Below are 17,790 nucleotides of genomic sequence, written 5' to 3' on the forward strand. Positions count from 1 at the left end.
AATTTCCCCAGTTATCATGGGTTTTTCAAAGAAACACATACCGGAGATCAAAAAAGTTGCATCTAACAAAGGCTTACATTACATCCATGCTGTAGCCACAGGATGCTATTCTTTAGGTTTGCTGTTAAAATTCGAAGTGAATGAACAAAGCAGTATCAACTTACCCTGATTTTGTCATTGATCATCCTGTCCTCTGCATCCTCATCAAACTCTTTCTGAGGATAAACATCGATCCCATTGGCTCGCAGCTCTTCCCTAATCTATACACAAGTAAAGAATGACACACAAAAACAATAAAGTTAAGATGACAAAAAATGCAAAAAAGTCACACCGGCACATAATATATAAATGAAGATGCTTCAGTCTACGCAGATAAAAATGTACAAACGGAGAGTGAGACTGTGGCAGTTGTGCACAAACTCACTTGACTGTGTCCTGGAGCATTTTGTCAAACCAGTATAACAGAATATAAGCTAGCTGTTGATACCCGTGACAGAAAGGGGCAGGGACACGCTGGTTAACAACAGACTTTCTTGAGAAGTCTGACATCCAGACAGAGGTACAGCTCATAAAATCTCCACCCCTCAATTTCAGCATGCTTTTAAAACGACTAAAACTCGGGCACGGGCGCAGGAAAGTTTCTGAGAGAAATGTCCTTTTAATGAATGACTGTTCACTCCCACAATTACTACTCTGACAATTTCCACTTGGTCCTTGATCAAACATTTTTATTGTGCATCCTTAGAAGCTTTCTCAGGGTTACATTAAAGGATGCGAACCAAGTGAAATCCTACGAAAAAGCCACATCAGCGGTGGTTATGTGAACACACATTCATAGTTGAACACACCGAGACCCAACATTTAATAAAAAACAAAACAAAAAAAATTCAGCTTGTTCTGGTTGCATGTTAAGTTGCTGCGGGGATAATGGGAGGGAAAAAAAAAACTGGCACGAGAAGCTTTTAGTCAATAATCTTCAGGGTCAAACAGAGCATGTGCAGCCAACCAAAACAATCCAGCTACAAGCCCCGAGGCTTCGACTCTCTGCCAGGGCCTGGCACAGAAACCAGAAAGCAGACTCTGCTTTGTACTTATTGGACTGTGTTACTGGGATAGAGGGGAGACTGGTAGCCAAGACACCCATTGTGCTTCCACCTCTCTAAAATGAATAAAGCTTTTGGGAAGTCTGCATTCTTAAAACAAGGGATGTGACACAGAGAAAAAGATGGAGGAAGGCAGGTGGCTGTCTGCCTCCTGTGGAGTGAAAATAATCCAGCAGAGAAACGCAGCGAGGAAGAGATTCAGCATCACGTAGGGACTCAACCCAGGTGAAGCAGGAATCTGTTTAGCAGGGAAAGCCATGATAAGAAGGTGAGCGGTGTGAGGCTACAGATTGTCAGGTTTACAAGTCAAAGTGTTGACTGTAAAGCCAAATATACCCCCAAATTACACTCTGTGGATGAAAGCCTGCACAGATTTACAGTGGTTAGCCTGGATGCATTTGCTAAAATGTGCTTAAAAAACTTCAGTGACAATAAAGATTTCTTGCCATTTGCCAAAAATAAAAAATGCCCATCATGTTGCTGAAATAGAGGAAAAGCCAGGAGATCATAAAATTCATTATGTTGTTTAGTTTGGGAACCGTAACTGCATGTATAAAAGCTCTGCGGCGTTAAAAAAAAACAGTATGGGACTTAACAATGAAAAAATAAACTCACGTATCAAAAACGGGCAAATTATCTCAGATTATTTAGAGAAACTGATGAATATTCAGGGTTTACTAAAATGCTAATTTTGAACTCATTTAATTCTAGTCATGTTTTATTGCACAGTGGAGACCTCTTTGAGCTTGGCTGTATTGTATGCTCACCCCATAATTCAGTGGTAGCCAAACGAAGAGCCTGTCTGCTTAGCTGGAAAGTGGGCTTAAATCTCTTGGATTGTTGCTTAGATAAACAGTTCTTAAATATCTGTAATTAATAAGAGCTTAAAATGTTCACAGTTCACAGAGATAATAGAGTATTTCCCAGGATGGATGGAGTGTGAGTTTGCACAGATGGCTTCAGTTTGTGGTTAAGCCTGGCAGCTTCTATACACCAGTGATTAATGATTATTACTGGTTACTGAACACACCTGTGTTCATGAACACACTCTGTCGTCCGATCTACCAACGCACTGCATTTATTTATCTTAAGCACACTCTGAAGCGCTCCTACAGGCTACTGCAAGCCAGGTCTCGCACACAGCTAACACGATGCAGTTACCAAGACCCAGCAATGCATGCAAACACACTTCTCTCACCGTCTTTTTAAAGGAGTCCCTCTCCTCCAGGGTGAGAGTGTCGGCCTTGGCAATGACAGGAACGATGTTGACCACCTTACTGAGATGCCTCATAAACTCCACATCCAGAGGCCTAAGACTGGAAGATGAAAAAGACAACAAAATTCAATTTTACTTTAAGTAAAATAATTCATATTTTACACATAAATGCGCAAGGAGGTTCTAAATTAAGAGGTCTTACACTATGGAAGGACAAAGCAATTTATACTACAGATAAAAAGACACCAAGATGTAAACACCTTGTTTCATTTTTAAGTGAATAGTAATAATAATTTAATTAAAAGTGCAGGAACGTCAGTTTAGGTTTTAGATATTGTATACAGGAATCGCCACATACAGGATCAATCAGTTAGGCAGGTACCTAAATAAAATATTCCAAATGTTTGCTAATAATATGAAATAATCAATAATTCCAGGAGCTTGCGCCTGATGATGTTCTCCAGTGTGAGCACTGACCAATGCCTAGCTTGCAGTAAAAGAGAAGAACTGGGGGGGGGGGGGGGGGGGGGGGGGGGAGACTCAAACTGTTTCTTTTCAGTAGTTGACTGCACCAAAAATAGCAAACGTGGTTAATTACATGTACTTCACTGCTCCAAACAGGCAACTGGAAGTTATATTTAAGAAAGAGAACAACCACTAGAGAGCAGTCATGGTCCACTGCAGTCTTTCTGTTCGCCCTGAAACCATGTCGCTGTAACACACAGAGGGGCTTTCTCATTTTGACAGGTTCACCATTTTCCCCATTTGTCCTTAATATCCTGCTTTCGCCTAACTCAAAGCCAGTTTAGATAAAAGCATTCCTCCTCACTGGCTTTGTGAATCTTTCACATCTTAACAGTGTGTTTGATTAAAGTTGTTTACGTTTCTCCTTTAGCAGCCTGTAATCGTGCCTAGCATAGCAATGATTAGGACCGTCAGTGTGCACACTGTTGTTCCATGTTGCCTCCAGTTGCTCCTGCACACAGTTTCCTTTCATGCTGTCTGCTCTGCCCTCCAATTAACCTCAGCCAGCCTGGTTCAAAGACCCAGAGGCAGCTGGAGGGAGGAAGGATGCCAGGCAAGTTCTCCAGAGCAACTGACAGACATGTCACCATCAAAATGGGATGAGCTTGTGCTACACAGAGCACAGAGACAGGACAAGAGAAACAGAGCAGCAGAGGTAAAGAGAGAGGAGCGATGCAGAATAAGCGAGGCATCAAATGCTCAGGGGGCAAAATGTCACGTGAAATAAATACGCAGACAGGAAGGATATCCCCCCCTCCAAAAAAAGAAAAACTGTGGCTCACGATCCATGTGTGTCAGTGCATAAATAAACTGGGGCTATATGTACATGTGTGCAGCATCACATGCATGACAGAGCATACATGCACACTTTCAGATGTACACATGCACTCTTACCGCAACATATGCAGCATGGACAGTCTTTATAAATTAAACATGGATGCATGCACAGACGTACAACTGTATGTCTGTGCATGCATGAATAAATCCTTCTGTCTAGCAAGTCGAAGAACATAGCAGTGACGTTTAAATGAACTGAGAATGGTTAGCTCGGTGGTCAAATGAAATGAGGAGAAAACAACCAACCACACTGCGAGCAGCACTCCCCTCCCACCATTTCAGCAACGGGTCAGAAAACCAGCTCGGAGTTGACGAGAGCCAAAGTGGAGTCTTTGTTTTCTCGTGACAACATGAAAATAATGTGCCTGATGCTGCCATTATCGGAAATGGCTTCTTTGATGCCAAGGCTGTGTCTTGCTTCACTGAGCGCTGCTCTTCGATCCGAAACCACAGTAGCAACCGAAATGCACATCTCCAACGATAGAGGCTTATGAAAGCTCAATCTGTCGTCATTTTGCTTCCTGTCATTCTTGGTCACATGGCGCAGGCATCCAGAAGCCTTTGGCATTGTGTCTGGGTAATTGGTAACAGGCCTCATTTAAAAAACCTTCAGCTAACATTACTGTGAGAATTTAAAATGAGAAAATAAGCAAGCAGAGCATAATAGGGTAAGAGTTTTGTGATTCTTTCAGGGACTTGTGTTCTTATTTTATTTGTGAATCACTTCTACTAAGTTAAAAAAAAAAAAAAAACAACTGCAAAGATCTGCCGTAGGTTTGTAAGTATCCTTATATGTACGTATGAAACTACCAAACAGGAACTCTCTACCACGTGCCATACCCCAACGGTAGCCCCAGCAGATGTCTCCTTTATTCTTGCATACAACTCTCTGGATAGCTGTAAGGAAGATCACTTCCTGACAGATGTTTATAACTTTTGATTAAGAAAAAAGGTGTGAATTTTTGCAAAGCGGGCACCTCTGCTTATGAGCAGTATCTGACCTGCAGCAATACTATGATTACAAAGATGACGCTGGAGGATTTAGGCACTAAGAGAAGCAATGCACAGTCACAATAGAAGAGGGTGGACTGAACTCTGCAGCTGTAAGCACAATTATCCACAAACACATTCAGGGTATCCACATATGCGCACCCGTGCAAGTTTCAGCATGCCCACTGCCCACTTGAGTCCACTCCCTGCGCCCTGCTTTACAAGAACAAGGGTACACACGAACACACACTCGCTGAAGCAACAGCTGTGGTGACATGAGCAGATGATGAGGGGGTCTGTCAAACTGTGGGGCTCGCACATGTCATCCCTCGATCCTTGAAAAACATTTAAGTGGCCAACTGTTGAGTTATTGGTGCACAGAAATATGCGACTGGGTTGGATCTGCGGTAAGAAAGCCAGTTAATGGGTGTTTACAGTTGGTGCGCATTAAAGCTTTGAGTGTTTTAATTCACATATGTACAATATTTTAAAGCCAAGGTGGCTTTATCAATCACACACACTCAAGAGACAGTATCTTTCTTGCTCCTGAGGTAACACAAGGACACTAGCATTAGTTGCTAAATGAGACACCTGCACTCTTTTGGTCCACACTTTGGTATGTTAGAATCATTCACACCATTTTGTTTCTGCTTTAGCCTCCAACCACGTCTTTTGCACATTTGGCGGCTCAGTGAAACACGCTCGTCTCCGACCACTGTCGCACTGGATTTCATCATCAAGTTTCCGTCAACTGCTCGATATCACATCTCTCTATTCAGTCACAGATGATAAAGCCGAGAGATATTTAAGAGAGAGACGGCTCAGAATGAAAGGAATACAGCGGAAGTTGCAGAGTTCAGTTTCTTTGTGAAATGTGACCCTTCGAGTGACTCTTACGTGTCTTTGAGGAGAGAACGAGTTCCACATGTGGTCATTAGAGAGTGAGATGAAAAAGACCAGGAAAGCGATGTGGTTAAAGAGCTAGAAAGAGACAATAGGTCGGGGGAGGTCCCCTGAAGACCCTCTGTAGTTGTGGTGAGAAAAAAGGAGTAGGAGCTTGTATCATTTTAATACAGGCTCTTACCAGTGGCCAGTGGGAGGTATGAAGTATATGCAGCAGTGCACCCTGGAGTCTGGGATCCTTTTCTTCCTGTTAATGTTGATTTCCTCTTGCAGGTAGGATTCATACTGGTCATTGATGAACTTCATGATGGGTTGCCAGCTGTAACAAAGAAAATTAAGGAAAGAAACTATTACCTCAAAACCTCTTGTAAACAGTTACTCTGCTACAGTGACTCCTTTTGTTCTGCAACATTAACTTATAAGCTCCAAAGAAATTTGTAAAGAAAAAACTACGGATTTTTTTTTCCTTTTCGGTGATATAGCGATATTATAACATGCAGCATTGCCTCCAGGGAGGCAAATGTTCCTGTAATGCTAAAGACACTTTTAAGACATTATAACTTCTAATTAAATCATGCATATTTTACTTACACAAAAACTGAATCACATTTCCTCAACACTTAAATTATAAAATAATAACATGAAATCCACCGTCTTGATTAAACAAAATAAAATGGAAAAAGTGTTTAAAAAAAAACAAAAACAGAAAGAAATTGAGTTTCAGCTTTGAGACAAATTGAATAAGTACAGGAAGTGATTGTAGGCAGGTAGATCAAGTCTGGGCTCACCAGTTTTCATTGTTGATTTGATCCCCAAAGCCAGGAGTGTCAATAACTGTTAGCTTCATCCTAACGCCTTTCTCTTCAACATCTACAGAAAGAAAAAGTGATTCGTGTAATTTAGGACACTTCACTTTTGCCAGAACGATGTACCGTTTATATATTTATAATGACAGATTAGACAGAAAGCCCATATTTCATATTATTAATGCAATATGTGCTGCATCAGGTGGTAGGCTACAAAACACGGCATACCGTGACTGACGGACTTGATCTCGACTGTCTTGGGGATCCTCTCCTCCACGTTGGGCTGCACAGACTTACGGCTCACCTTGGATTTGAACAGCGTGTTCATCAGAGTGGACTTTCCCAGGCCGCTTTGCCCTGATCCGAAAAACGAACAGACGAACATGCAACATTTAGTAAAAGTAGGAAAACAACCATCTTAGGCGGTCAGAAGGGAAATCCCTCTGAAGACAAAAGCACAATTCAGCTTCTCTTTTTTAAAACCTCAGAGTGGGGAAAACTACATCTTATAACAGGACCATACGCTCTTCTGCATGGGTTGTGTGGTGGGTGTGTAGTTGCATTGGGAGCCTCGTTATAGCCCCCAGAAGAGCCACCTTTGGACGCCACAGTATTGTACAGACCACACAGAGAGATGCAGACATCACCCACTAGGGGCTGAATCCTCTTACGTTGTGTCTCCAGTATTATATAATTCTACTGAATATGGTCTTAGTGAGATGGGGTGGGTGGAAACTAAGTAGAAAGTGCATATATACTTATTATACAATATTATAGTGTCATTTCTCTTACTTAATTAAAAAAGGTCCACTGCTGTTGATACCATGAATAAAAATGCAATTTCCCCTTCCACAGTGTATACTTATCATACTTGTCAATACATTACATTTAGTATTTATTAATCAGTACAAGAGTTATACTCCGACATCTAATAGCCTCAAAAAATGTGCACCTGCATAGTATGGTATCCAGAGTCGTTCGGCTACGTTTCTTTTTTTGACTTCCAAATGAATTTAAAATTTAGTCAATCTGCTCATTTCCACTTCTACATTTTTACTCTAAAGACTGAGGTAGATTTGCATAATTCACAGTTGCTGTAGCTCCCTTTCCTGTAGCTCAACTTTACTCTGACTGGCTTAAGCATTAGCTGTATGCCTGACGACATCATTATTTAAAACCATGACACGCACGATTGTCAGATATTAAATATGTCGAACTTGTGGACAGAGGATGCCAACATGGCGAGTCTATGAAGTTAAAGGTGACTTACAGCGATACTGTGATGCTATTCATTGCTTGTTTAGCCAATGGAAACATCGACTAAACAAATGCGTGCTTGTGCTGAAACAACAACGAGTTGGTTTCCTTTGACTGGACGAAAATAATACAAGGTGGAAGCGAAAATCTTGATTTGATACTAGCATCATTTTGAAACATTAGGAGTAACCGGATTAACGGGTCACTGCACACAGACCCACTCTGTGTGCCATGTCCCACATTTCCTATCCTAAATGTAGACTCTGTGGGTATCTGATAGGGCATATGGAGAGTCGCCAAGCTGCCAGTCCCTTTGTGACCCCTCTTGGTGGCCTTTACTGCCTCTCTCTCACCTTACATAAACACACTGCCTCTTTAGCACACACTTCACATGCAGTCTGCTCTGCTGTATGCATTAACCCACAAGCACATGGTCCCATTTTCTTTCCTTCTTCTACTGACATACACACTTAGACACATTGGCCAGGACTAGGTAGCTGAGGGGAGAAATTAGGGTCAAATGCATTCTCTGAATACCACAAGACCACAAGGGACAAGACCAACACCAGTTAACCTTTTACATTTCAACTAACCACTCAAATAGCAAATCTGTTAGCCAGCAGGAACTTTATTAGAATGGGAATAGATTATCTCTTAACGTTAACTAAAAGAAATCTAACAAATCTAACTACAGAAAAAAACAACAACAACAAAACAGTAGTAATCTGACTACACACGGTAGCCAGATTCCTACTGTGTTTCATGGCCTTGAGCAAGAGCTGAAGACAGTCTCACAATTATCACCAAAATGATGCACACCCTGCTGTCAAAACAGTCAGAACCCAACGGCAGGCCAGCACTGAACGGAAAGTAAGAAGTAGATGCCAATCATGTGCTAGGTGTTTGCTAACACATTGCCCGAGGAACTTGACACGTTGCTTTAAAGCTCCCTTTGGCAATCAAGACGCCTCGTGCCGGTTGAAACTTGCCTTTTCTTTTCCTAGTGAGCGTTATTTAACAGCGATAGACTTTATCAGTTAATTTTCAGTTATCCTTGATGCATTTGGGGCACTGCAAGCAAACATGTCAATGTTGGGTAGAAATCTGCAGTTTTCCTGCAACAACACAAATGTGTAAGCAGGGATGCAAATCTCACAGAGATTGAAACACGCTGCTGTTTCACTCGGGAGCTTTTTGTGTTTACTCAGAAAATAAACGTTCGGTGAGTCATGTTCCACCATCATGCTCTCAATATAAATCTGACACTCTCACTTCAAACTCAATGCAATAAACAGTAACTATGCAGCAGCCCTCATTTGCCATGCTATGATCCATTTCCATGAAGCTGCACTGACATGCCACCGTACTAAACATAGCCCCGAAGAGCCTCAAATCAGAGTTTTACAGTTACTTCCAACAGGCCAGTACCAACAAACAAAACAGATAAAATCTCTGATTGTTATGTAGCTTGATAACATTCCTTTGTTTATAAGCAACATTAGCATAGGTCTGTGTCTCTTGTATGCATGTATGCACACAGGTGCAGGATTGGATAGATGTACTGACACTTTGATGGTGAGGCTTAACTGGAGGTGCGTAGCTGCTTTCTGAGGACGTGAAGTCTCACACAGAGTGTGTGCTTCAGCTTGTCAGAGTAATCGCCATCATTATAGCAATTACTCAGCCTGACAGCCTAAGTTTATCCTCTCAAGTGAGAGTGTTTGTCTGATAAACTGTGGACACTCAAAAAGAGAGCTTGTTGAGGAAGTCGCCACGTTAGCTGACTGTTACCAGAACAAGGGAAGTAGAACCACACTATCAAACACGCACGGTTCGTCCTGCCTTTGCTCTTTACGGCAGCCTCGTAATAGATATAAAAAGCGATTTTCTGAATCGACAGCAAGCAAACCAAGCATGTCCTCTTTTAACTGGCGATATGTGTGCTCCTGATGTGTGTTGCGTCTCAGTTAAATGCTGACTCATGTGTTACTTGAACCACAACTCTTCTTTCGTTGCTTTGTTCTGCATTTTGAGTTGTTGCTGCACAAACTGAAAAGTTTTAAATGACTCCCATGTGATTCCCCCCCCTTTTTTTTGCTTTGCTGAAATCAGGACTGGGACAATATCTGTTGCAAACACACCACATTTGGGAGCAATTACAGCTTCAAGCCTTCTTGGACACATCTGTGCTAGTTTAAACTGGTTACATAGTTATATTCAAATCTAACATGAAGGCATAATAAACATTAAAGTGTGAGGTCAGACTAGATGGGAGGAAAACATTTAGAATTAGGCCTTTACATCATTCCACAGATTTGTACGAAAGCGACCACCTTTACTCACTGTAATTATCTTTTTTATATGCCATAATTTAGCATCTTTAGCATCCCCCGCTTCTCCATTTAATAATAATAATAATAATAATAATAATGGATTGGATTTATATAGCGCTTTTCAAGGCACCCAAAGCGCTTTACAATACCACTATTCATTCACTCTCACATTCATACACTGGTGGAGGCAAGCTACAGTTGTAGCCACAGCTGCCCTGGGGCAGACTGACAGAAGCGAGGCTGCCATATCGCGCCATCGGCCCCTCTGGCCATTTAATTTGACAAGACAGGGTTAGAGTCAACAGCACAGGTTTTCACTGGGTAATGTTGTGTGTCTTACTCACCCACAACCATGACATTGAACTCAAAGCCTTGTTTCATGGCCTTCCTCCTCATTTGCTCCAGGATGGCATCGATGCCCACATAGCTGGTGTCGCTGATCGGGGTCTTCTCCCCCTTAGCTTGAGGTTGGGGCTTGGTGGCTTCAGACATGTTGCTATGGCTCAGATTGACCTCTGACCCTAAGGGACACAAAGAGGGGGACAAATTAGTGTATTTTGTTGGTGTTTATCCCCAAAGCTTGATGTTTGAGCACATTAGTTTATGAAGTTAACGTTTAAATTTAGTACATTTGAACAAGCAACATAAATTCAAGTGAAACCTTATTAACTGCAGTGAACACCAAGTCAGGAGTGCAAATCATACACGATACTCATCTGAGAGGCTGACTTCCTGTGTGAAACAGGATACCAGACTCAAAATTCATAGCACCAACCCCCTTTTACAAGTTACTGTGTAAATGAGACATTATAGAAGAACAAGAAACTTTCCAGCAACCACCTCACGCTAGCAACCCATTGCACAAAAGCTGTTGACTTTTTCAAAAAATAATGATGTGGAAGTTGGAGCCACAGTCAAACAATGCAGCTGTGTTTTGCAGTAAAGATAAACTAATAAGGAAGACAAAAGAAACAGACCTCGGTGGAAGAAGCGACCAAATATAAATCACAGCTTACCTCACTTTAAGGCGGATCAATTGAAGGCGAAGGCTGTGTGCCAAAGCACTGCTGCAACAGGCAAAATAAAAAAAACAGTTCAACCCTACCAACTGTACTAGTATGTGCTTGCATCAACAGCAAGACTCACTCCTATGGTAGGAGGAGATATCATTTCCTGTACTGTGACAGCGTGTGCCGATGCCTGCGTGAGGTCTGCAGTCAAAGACACTACAAACCACAGACGTGTACCTGAAACTGAATCTGTTACAGCCATCCTGGATTTATCTTTATATGAGGCACGCTAAAACAACAGCTTGTCCATAAAGTGCTTTCTGCAGCATCATGCCTTTTAACGCTATAAATATAAATGAAGCAGTTATGACAATGAACTTTCTGATACTGCTCCCTGCTCAGAGTTTCTCTCTTCCTGGGTATGGGTAAGACAAAAACATTTTTTTGTGAGCGTTTTGTTTTTATATTGATACCATGCTGGTTGTTTACAGGCATAGAAAACAGAGATTTACCCACAGAGGCTGAAAGTCAAAGACTCACAAGATTGTGGGTGTCCACTCTCAAGTGGACACCATTAGTCAGCACAAGCCTGAAAACCACAGACTTTTCTACTTTACAAGTCATGCATGCTTCCCTTAGCCAAGATTAGAAAAACAGTGCACACATGTTCACCGATACCCAGTTATTTTAATAGATATAACACAAAAAGTAGGTAAACTACATGCATGACGAGAAGGTAAGAAGTTAAATAAGAGTTTTCAAACAGGAATGGCTGCAGTGCTATCAGACTACCTTGACAACTTTCCTTTTGGTTAAACCTTACAGTTAGGGTTGGCCCTTAACCACCATAACTTTAGTTATGCTGCTATAGGCTCAGGCTGCTGGGGGACGTCCCATTCTCCACTCACTTTTGTCGACTCCCTGCGCATTCATGCGTCACTAATGCATGTCATTACCATCTGTCTACATTGTCCCATAGTTTGTGTTGTTTCCTGTTCATGGTGTCTCTGTGTCATCTTTTTTTCTACGTTCCTCCACTTAGCAACCAACTAACCGGTGTAGCAGACGGCTGCCCCTTCCTGAGCCTGCTGCAGGTTTCTTCCTGTTAAAACTGAGTTCTTCCACCCCACCGTCTCCAAGTTCTTGCTCATTGGGGAGCATTTGACCATCACTGGTTCTGTCTCAAAGATGGGTGCTTCAATTTATAATACAAAGCACCCTGAGAAGCTTGTGTGAGCTTGTGCGATATACATAAACCTGAACTGAACTGAATGTCTACTAACATAACATAATTTCAACCTTCTACACACTTGCATAATACTGAGTACGTCTGAAATCAATGACCGCTTCTTCTCTGAGCGAGACAAAGAGCCACAATTTTGGACCACGAGTAAGGTTATTGCACCTTCAGCAGTCTCTGTGGTATCCATCAGACCTCTGACTTTCAGACTCTGATGACCAAATGTTTAGTGGACGAACTACTCATGTGACTTGGCTAAAATTCAACAAATCAATCATCAGGCAATAAGTGATCACTAAACAATGCATTTCTCTTGAGAAATCACTCAACTGAAATTAAAATGCTATTTCTTTTTCAATTCGATGGGGGGAAAATCCATCCACCACAACAATTCAGGAGTTTAACCCATGCTGTGATGTAAACCTCCTGGCAATACTGCACAGTGTGATCATTTCGAGCAGCACAGCTGTCCTCAGGAAACCCAACACATAACTGCTGTCTGTTGGACATGATACAATAAGGTTTTTGGATTGGTATTTCTTTAGCCTGTGTTTCAGAATATTTGTACAGGTTTACAAATTGTTGTTTGGCTAACTATGCACAATGACATCAAACGTGAATGCAACAGTAGCTTCTTGAATGACAGAATGAAAGATTGCTTTAATGACGATATCCAGAGCATTTGCCAAACTGCCTTCTGGTCACCCTGACCATGCCAGCCCCAGACCACCTACTACGTTATAAGTCTGCTTTCTAATAATGGACAGCCACCAGCTAGGTGGGGCAAACAAGCCAGGCTACTGAAATCCTGCAAAAACAGACAAATGTGTGATACACGTAGGGAAAAAGGAGAACAAGTATCAATACCAGGAAAGTGCCTGAAAGCGCTCTGCTGTCAAGCATACTGAAACTGTTTTTAAAGTCACTTCTCCTTTTCCAAGGAGAACCAAGAACTTTCATTTTTAATCTCTGAGCTAACCCACAGCTAATTGATTAATATAATTAATCGCTGAGCTATACATTAACTGACCACTAGCGGGCATCTACTTTACTAAGAATTATTTGTGGTCTTCACGTACATAAGAGCCAATTCTGCTAAAACCATTTTTTCATCAGATCTTGATTATAATGTTGTAAAGTTCCACAAGAAAAGCACCAATAACGCTTGCTAGTGGCAGAACATATTAATCGCCAAACCTCATTCATAAATGAACAGAAACAAAGGCTGTGACTCAGATCATGATTTGGCTGCCACAGCCGTTGAATAAAGACTGCTTCTACATGAGAGAGACTCAGCAGAGTCATCATAATGGAACAACATATCAAACTGTGAGATGCAAGCAATTGATGGCAAAGTGCAGTGGACTACAACGATGCATCAAGGAGCCTCAGCGAGCACCTATACCGATAAAGCACACTACATTTATTTTACCGCCCTTGAATCTTACTTCAAATGAAAACAGCTTTATTAATCTGCAAAAATATTCTGTCTTAAGATCACTTTGAAGAGGACAAAAGAAGAAAAAAAAACCCCACTAGACAGAGGATGTTTTGCCTCGTAATATGAAAAAGCAGCACTTTGGGATTAACTGATTTCAGAGCTCTGTTTAATGAATGGAGAGGAGTTCAAGCCTTTTCCCTGCATGAATGGATAGATCCCATCAAAGAGATTACTCCAATCTCTTGTTAGTTATTTTCAAATGAGGGCACTTTATGGGAAGCTGACGTTCATTTGCACTCAAGATGGCATCTTGCTGTTTTGTTCTTGCTCTTTAGAAGTCGACACAGTTTTCCACACAAACATATTTTATGTTGTCTTAATGGCGAAATGTGTCTTTATTTAATAGGAGTTGCATGCTACAAAATAATTGCTCTATTAAAACGAGTTTCAGTTGTGCACGTTTTCTAAAAGATTTCCTGTTTGTCACAGAGGGCCTCACAGCAGACAAACCACAGCATTTACATCCGCACTGAAACGGTTTGTACAGCTTAAAGGCATACACCAGCAAACTGTACTCATGAGGATCAATTAATTTGCCACAAGAAATATCACTTAGCACTTGTACAGTATCCTCCATTTCTCTGAATTTAACCTTGTCAAGTCTGTGAAAGTAATCCCGAGGTTGTTAGACACGTCATCGGGGATATTTTAGCCTTACAGAGTTTTGTACATGCAGATACTGCAAAGGATATTTAGGCCTTATCTTATAGAAATGTACCACTGAATAAACCGACTATTGTTTAATGAACTATTATTTCTTATCATTTTCCATAGCGATCCCATTTGATACCTAATGTAATAGAAATGGACTGACATGTAGATCGTGCTTTTCCAGCCTGAAACGACAAGTCCTATTTAACCATACATTCCTAAAGTGCTTTGGTCCATAGACTTCTTTTGCCTTAAATCGACAACCAAGTTAGAGTCAATGACTGACTTAACGTGCATGTCTATGAGCTGGTGCAGGACATGGAGGAAGCCCATGCAATTACAGAGACAGCTTGCAAACTTTGATCGCTACGATCAGGACAGTGAAATCTGAAAACCTCTTAGATTTAGGTGACAGTGCTACAGAACATCTCAGTTTAAAATAGATAATTATCTGCATCTACTATATGAAAAAGCTTTCACAAAGCCTGCAATAAACTGTCTCTGACTTAAATTTATGTCATACAAAAATATGAACTATTCTGGGAGAACCAAGTTGTTGAATTTCATGCAGTTGACCTTTGTCACATGTAGCACACGGCTGCTGATAGTTTGCCCTAGCTGGGTGGTTTAGGTGAAGGTGCATTATCAAGGACGCGTGACAACCCCTCGCTCACTGGTAATTAACTGGAAAGTTATCTGCCCTATTCTTACATGGCCCCATATGGGCATTACTCAGACTTCGTACCAGTCAGGGGGCAGATTAAAGACATTTTAATCTCCATCAGGTAATGTCCTCAGAGGACTGCGGAGGGAGTGAAAGTGAGGAGAGCTCAACATCCACGACTCACAGAACAGAAATGATTGCCGTTTATCTTCAACACCAGCAGTTTTTTGTAGACAAAAACACAGAACGGCTTTCAGGCAGCAATTCTTATATCATAAGAGTAGAAAGATAGACCACTTTGAGATTTCAAAACTTGCATACAGCTGACAGATCAAAAAGTGCAATCCTGGACACCAAACCCACTGCATTGTAATATAACCTTCCTGGAAAACTAACACACAGTATTACTCTTCTGTCAGATATAATACTCTGTTTGGCTGTAACAGAGAATCCCCTTCCCATTCCACATTCACACATAACTCAACACTCCCTCCCAAGCCCTTCATTAAAATCCCATCAGGCATATCATATCCAACTCTACATTTAATATTCACCAAGTGAAACTTGAACATGCCTTCCCAAGAAACAAAGCCTTTATTGTCTTCTCGAAAAGCCTCCTCAAACCAAAGAAATTCAGTTTCCATCGATCCGCGGACGCCACATCACCACTTTTCAGCCCTGCTTTAAATTACATGAAAGTTTTTCTCTGTTATTGTTCGACTACAGCCAAGACCCTGACAATGCTGCAGAGGGAAAAGGAAGCAGGAGGTGAAGGAGAGATAGAAGAAATGAGTAAAATGAATCAGTGCGTGTACAGCATGTAATTAGCGCAAATGAGCCAAACTGTTTAAACGCTGTGGTCGATGACTGACACTTTGAAATTTGTGCATTTTGAGGATTTTACAGCACCCCCCTAAAGACTTACTGTGAGGCTTTTTAGCCTTTATTTTTGAGACGACAGTAGAGTAGACAGGAAAACAAAGAGTGGGGGTTGGGGAGAGAGCAGCAAATGGTCAAGATGCACTCAAACCTGGGCCCCGGCAAAAGCAATATGCTGCTTAACCCAGTATCTGAGGATTTTACAGCTGGACATAACTTTCTTTTTTTCTGGATTCAAACAGTTCATCAGATAAATGGTTTAAAGTGCATGAAGCTACAAAAGTTTCTAGCCTCATAGAAAGGAAGGACAGAATTATGAAAAACTTTTTGCTAGTATCCTCCGAAGCAGTCAGAGAGTATTTAACTTTGTTGCACTGAGGCTCATCAGAATGCCAAAATAACCAAGGACATGGTCTGCAAATTACTCGTGGCTAGAATTCCTACATATATTGCATTGGTTGAATTTTTGTTTACATGCAGCAATGTTAATAAGCAGCATCTCTGTTATAATAAAATACAAACACAAGACTTGGTTTATGTCTTGGACTCACTTGAGTTTTTAAAAATCTACTGAACTTTACATTTTCAGATCTTGATTACCTCCCTGAAAGTTACTTGTTAAAGAGTCAGATTCTTTACTCTAAGTGAAGCGTTTAATGTCTGTTGACGAAAAAAGAAAAATTCTCTGGGAAATCTTGATTAGCTCTTATACTTAAATCACTGATAAGTCCACTTTCATTCAATTAATCTTAATAATGAGGGTAAATGTGCATTACAGTTTGAGATTCTCCTTTTTCTTCCTGTGTTCAAAACCTCTCCAGTCCCTCCTGAGGGGAAGTGAACCCTGGGTAAAAGGAAGATCAGGTTTGTTGTCGCACTCACACAGCTTTTTAACATCATCTGCTTTCTGAATGCTCTGTTATGTTTTTAAAAGTCATGGTTCCCATGAGTCAAATCCCCTGATCCTTTCCTTTCCCATGTGTGTGTGTTTGTGTTTTTCTGTTGCTGTCCTCATCCCTTCCTCTCTTCTTAAACCAGAAATTACATTTCCAGAGGTGGCGTCTCGCTCTCGAGAGGAAGAGATCGTTAAATTTTATGCCAGCTGCTGTCTAGAGTTCAATAGATAGACCAGAGAGAAGAAGGAAGCCACAAGAGTACACAGTAATAGAAGTGTGGGGTTAATATACGCACAATTTAGCATCCTCTAATAATTTAATGGAATGTTTCTATGCCAAATATCAGTTAAAGAATTTAAAAAGATTTTCATCTTCAGGCAAAATTGCATTAAAACTCAGTTCTACTCAAAGCTGCTGTTTTTTTTAACCATTTTCACCAATAGTTGCAATATCAGACAAAAGTATCCTATAGAAACTGTGACACAGACAAAATAACGCAATTAAAAAAACGAAACAAATAGAGCATACAATATTGCACTTACACTTCAAATATATGCCTATATTAGCATCAACTCCTGCTACAAGGGCGTACAACATTGTCTTCAAAGAAATGAGATAAAACTGAATCACCTAAATCACACAAGCATGAACGAATTCTTGTGAAGGACTCCAGTCATAATGATCACATACGCCAAACACAGGTCTGAAGTTTAAACACACAAAAGCTATAAAGTCGACTAGTCTAAATAACACGACTGCGTATCGTGTGAGAATGCTACGAATTCTTCTCCACAGCACTAGCTCACATTTCCTTTTTCCGTCAAGGTCTATTTCCAAGTGGTGTTTGTATCATCTTATCCATATTGTAAACGCTCAATCCACAAGTCCTTCTTAAATCCTCATGAAAGCCTATGACAGGTTTTGCCTGGTGAAGCTGACAGCAGCACAGGCCCCTAGCTTAATCCTTCCCTGTGTTCTG

The 17,790-nt window shown here is 41.0% G+C and overlaps 1 protein-coding gene across 4 annotated transcripts in view; it reads right to left on the minus strand.

Annotated features, from left to right (window-relative positions):
* The window catches only part of LOC146668281 (septin-9-like), a 70,119-nt gene that overhangs the window by 5,992 nt on the left and 46,337 nt on the right, over window positions 1–17,790 (minus strand). For all 4 annotated transcript variants that reach the window (XM_085410188.1, XM_085410189.1, XM_085410187.1 and 1 more), the window contains 6 exons: window positions 10,315–10,491; window positions 6,609–6,737; window positions 6,363–6,444; window positions 5,756–5,893; window positions 2,302–2,419; window positions 165–260 (listed from right to left, as the gene is read on the minus strand). In XM_085410188.1, coding sequence (XP_085266314.1) covers window positions 165–260; window positions 2,302–2,419; window positions 5,756–5,893; window positions 6,363–6,444; window positions 6,609–6,737; window positions 10,315–10,491 — 740 coding nt within the window. The remainder of the gene's footprint in view (window positions 1–164; window positions 261–2,301; window positions 2,420–5,755; window positions 5,894–6,362; window positions 6,445–6,608; window positions 6,738–10,314; window positions 10,492–17,790) is intronic.

Source organism: Rhamphochromis longiceps, linkage group LG6, assembly GCF_057381845.1.
Source record: "Rhamphochromis longiceps isolate RC_006_pf linkage group LG6, R_longiceps_female_GT1.1, whole genome shotgun sequence".
Classification (NCBI taxonomy): Eukaryota; Metazoa; Chordata; class Actinopteri; order Cichliformes; family Cichlidae; genus Rhamphochromis; species Rhamphochromis longiceps.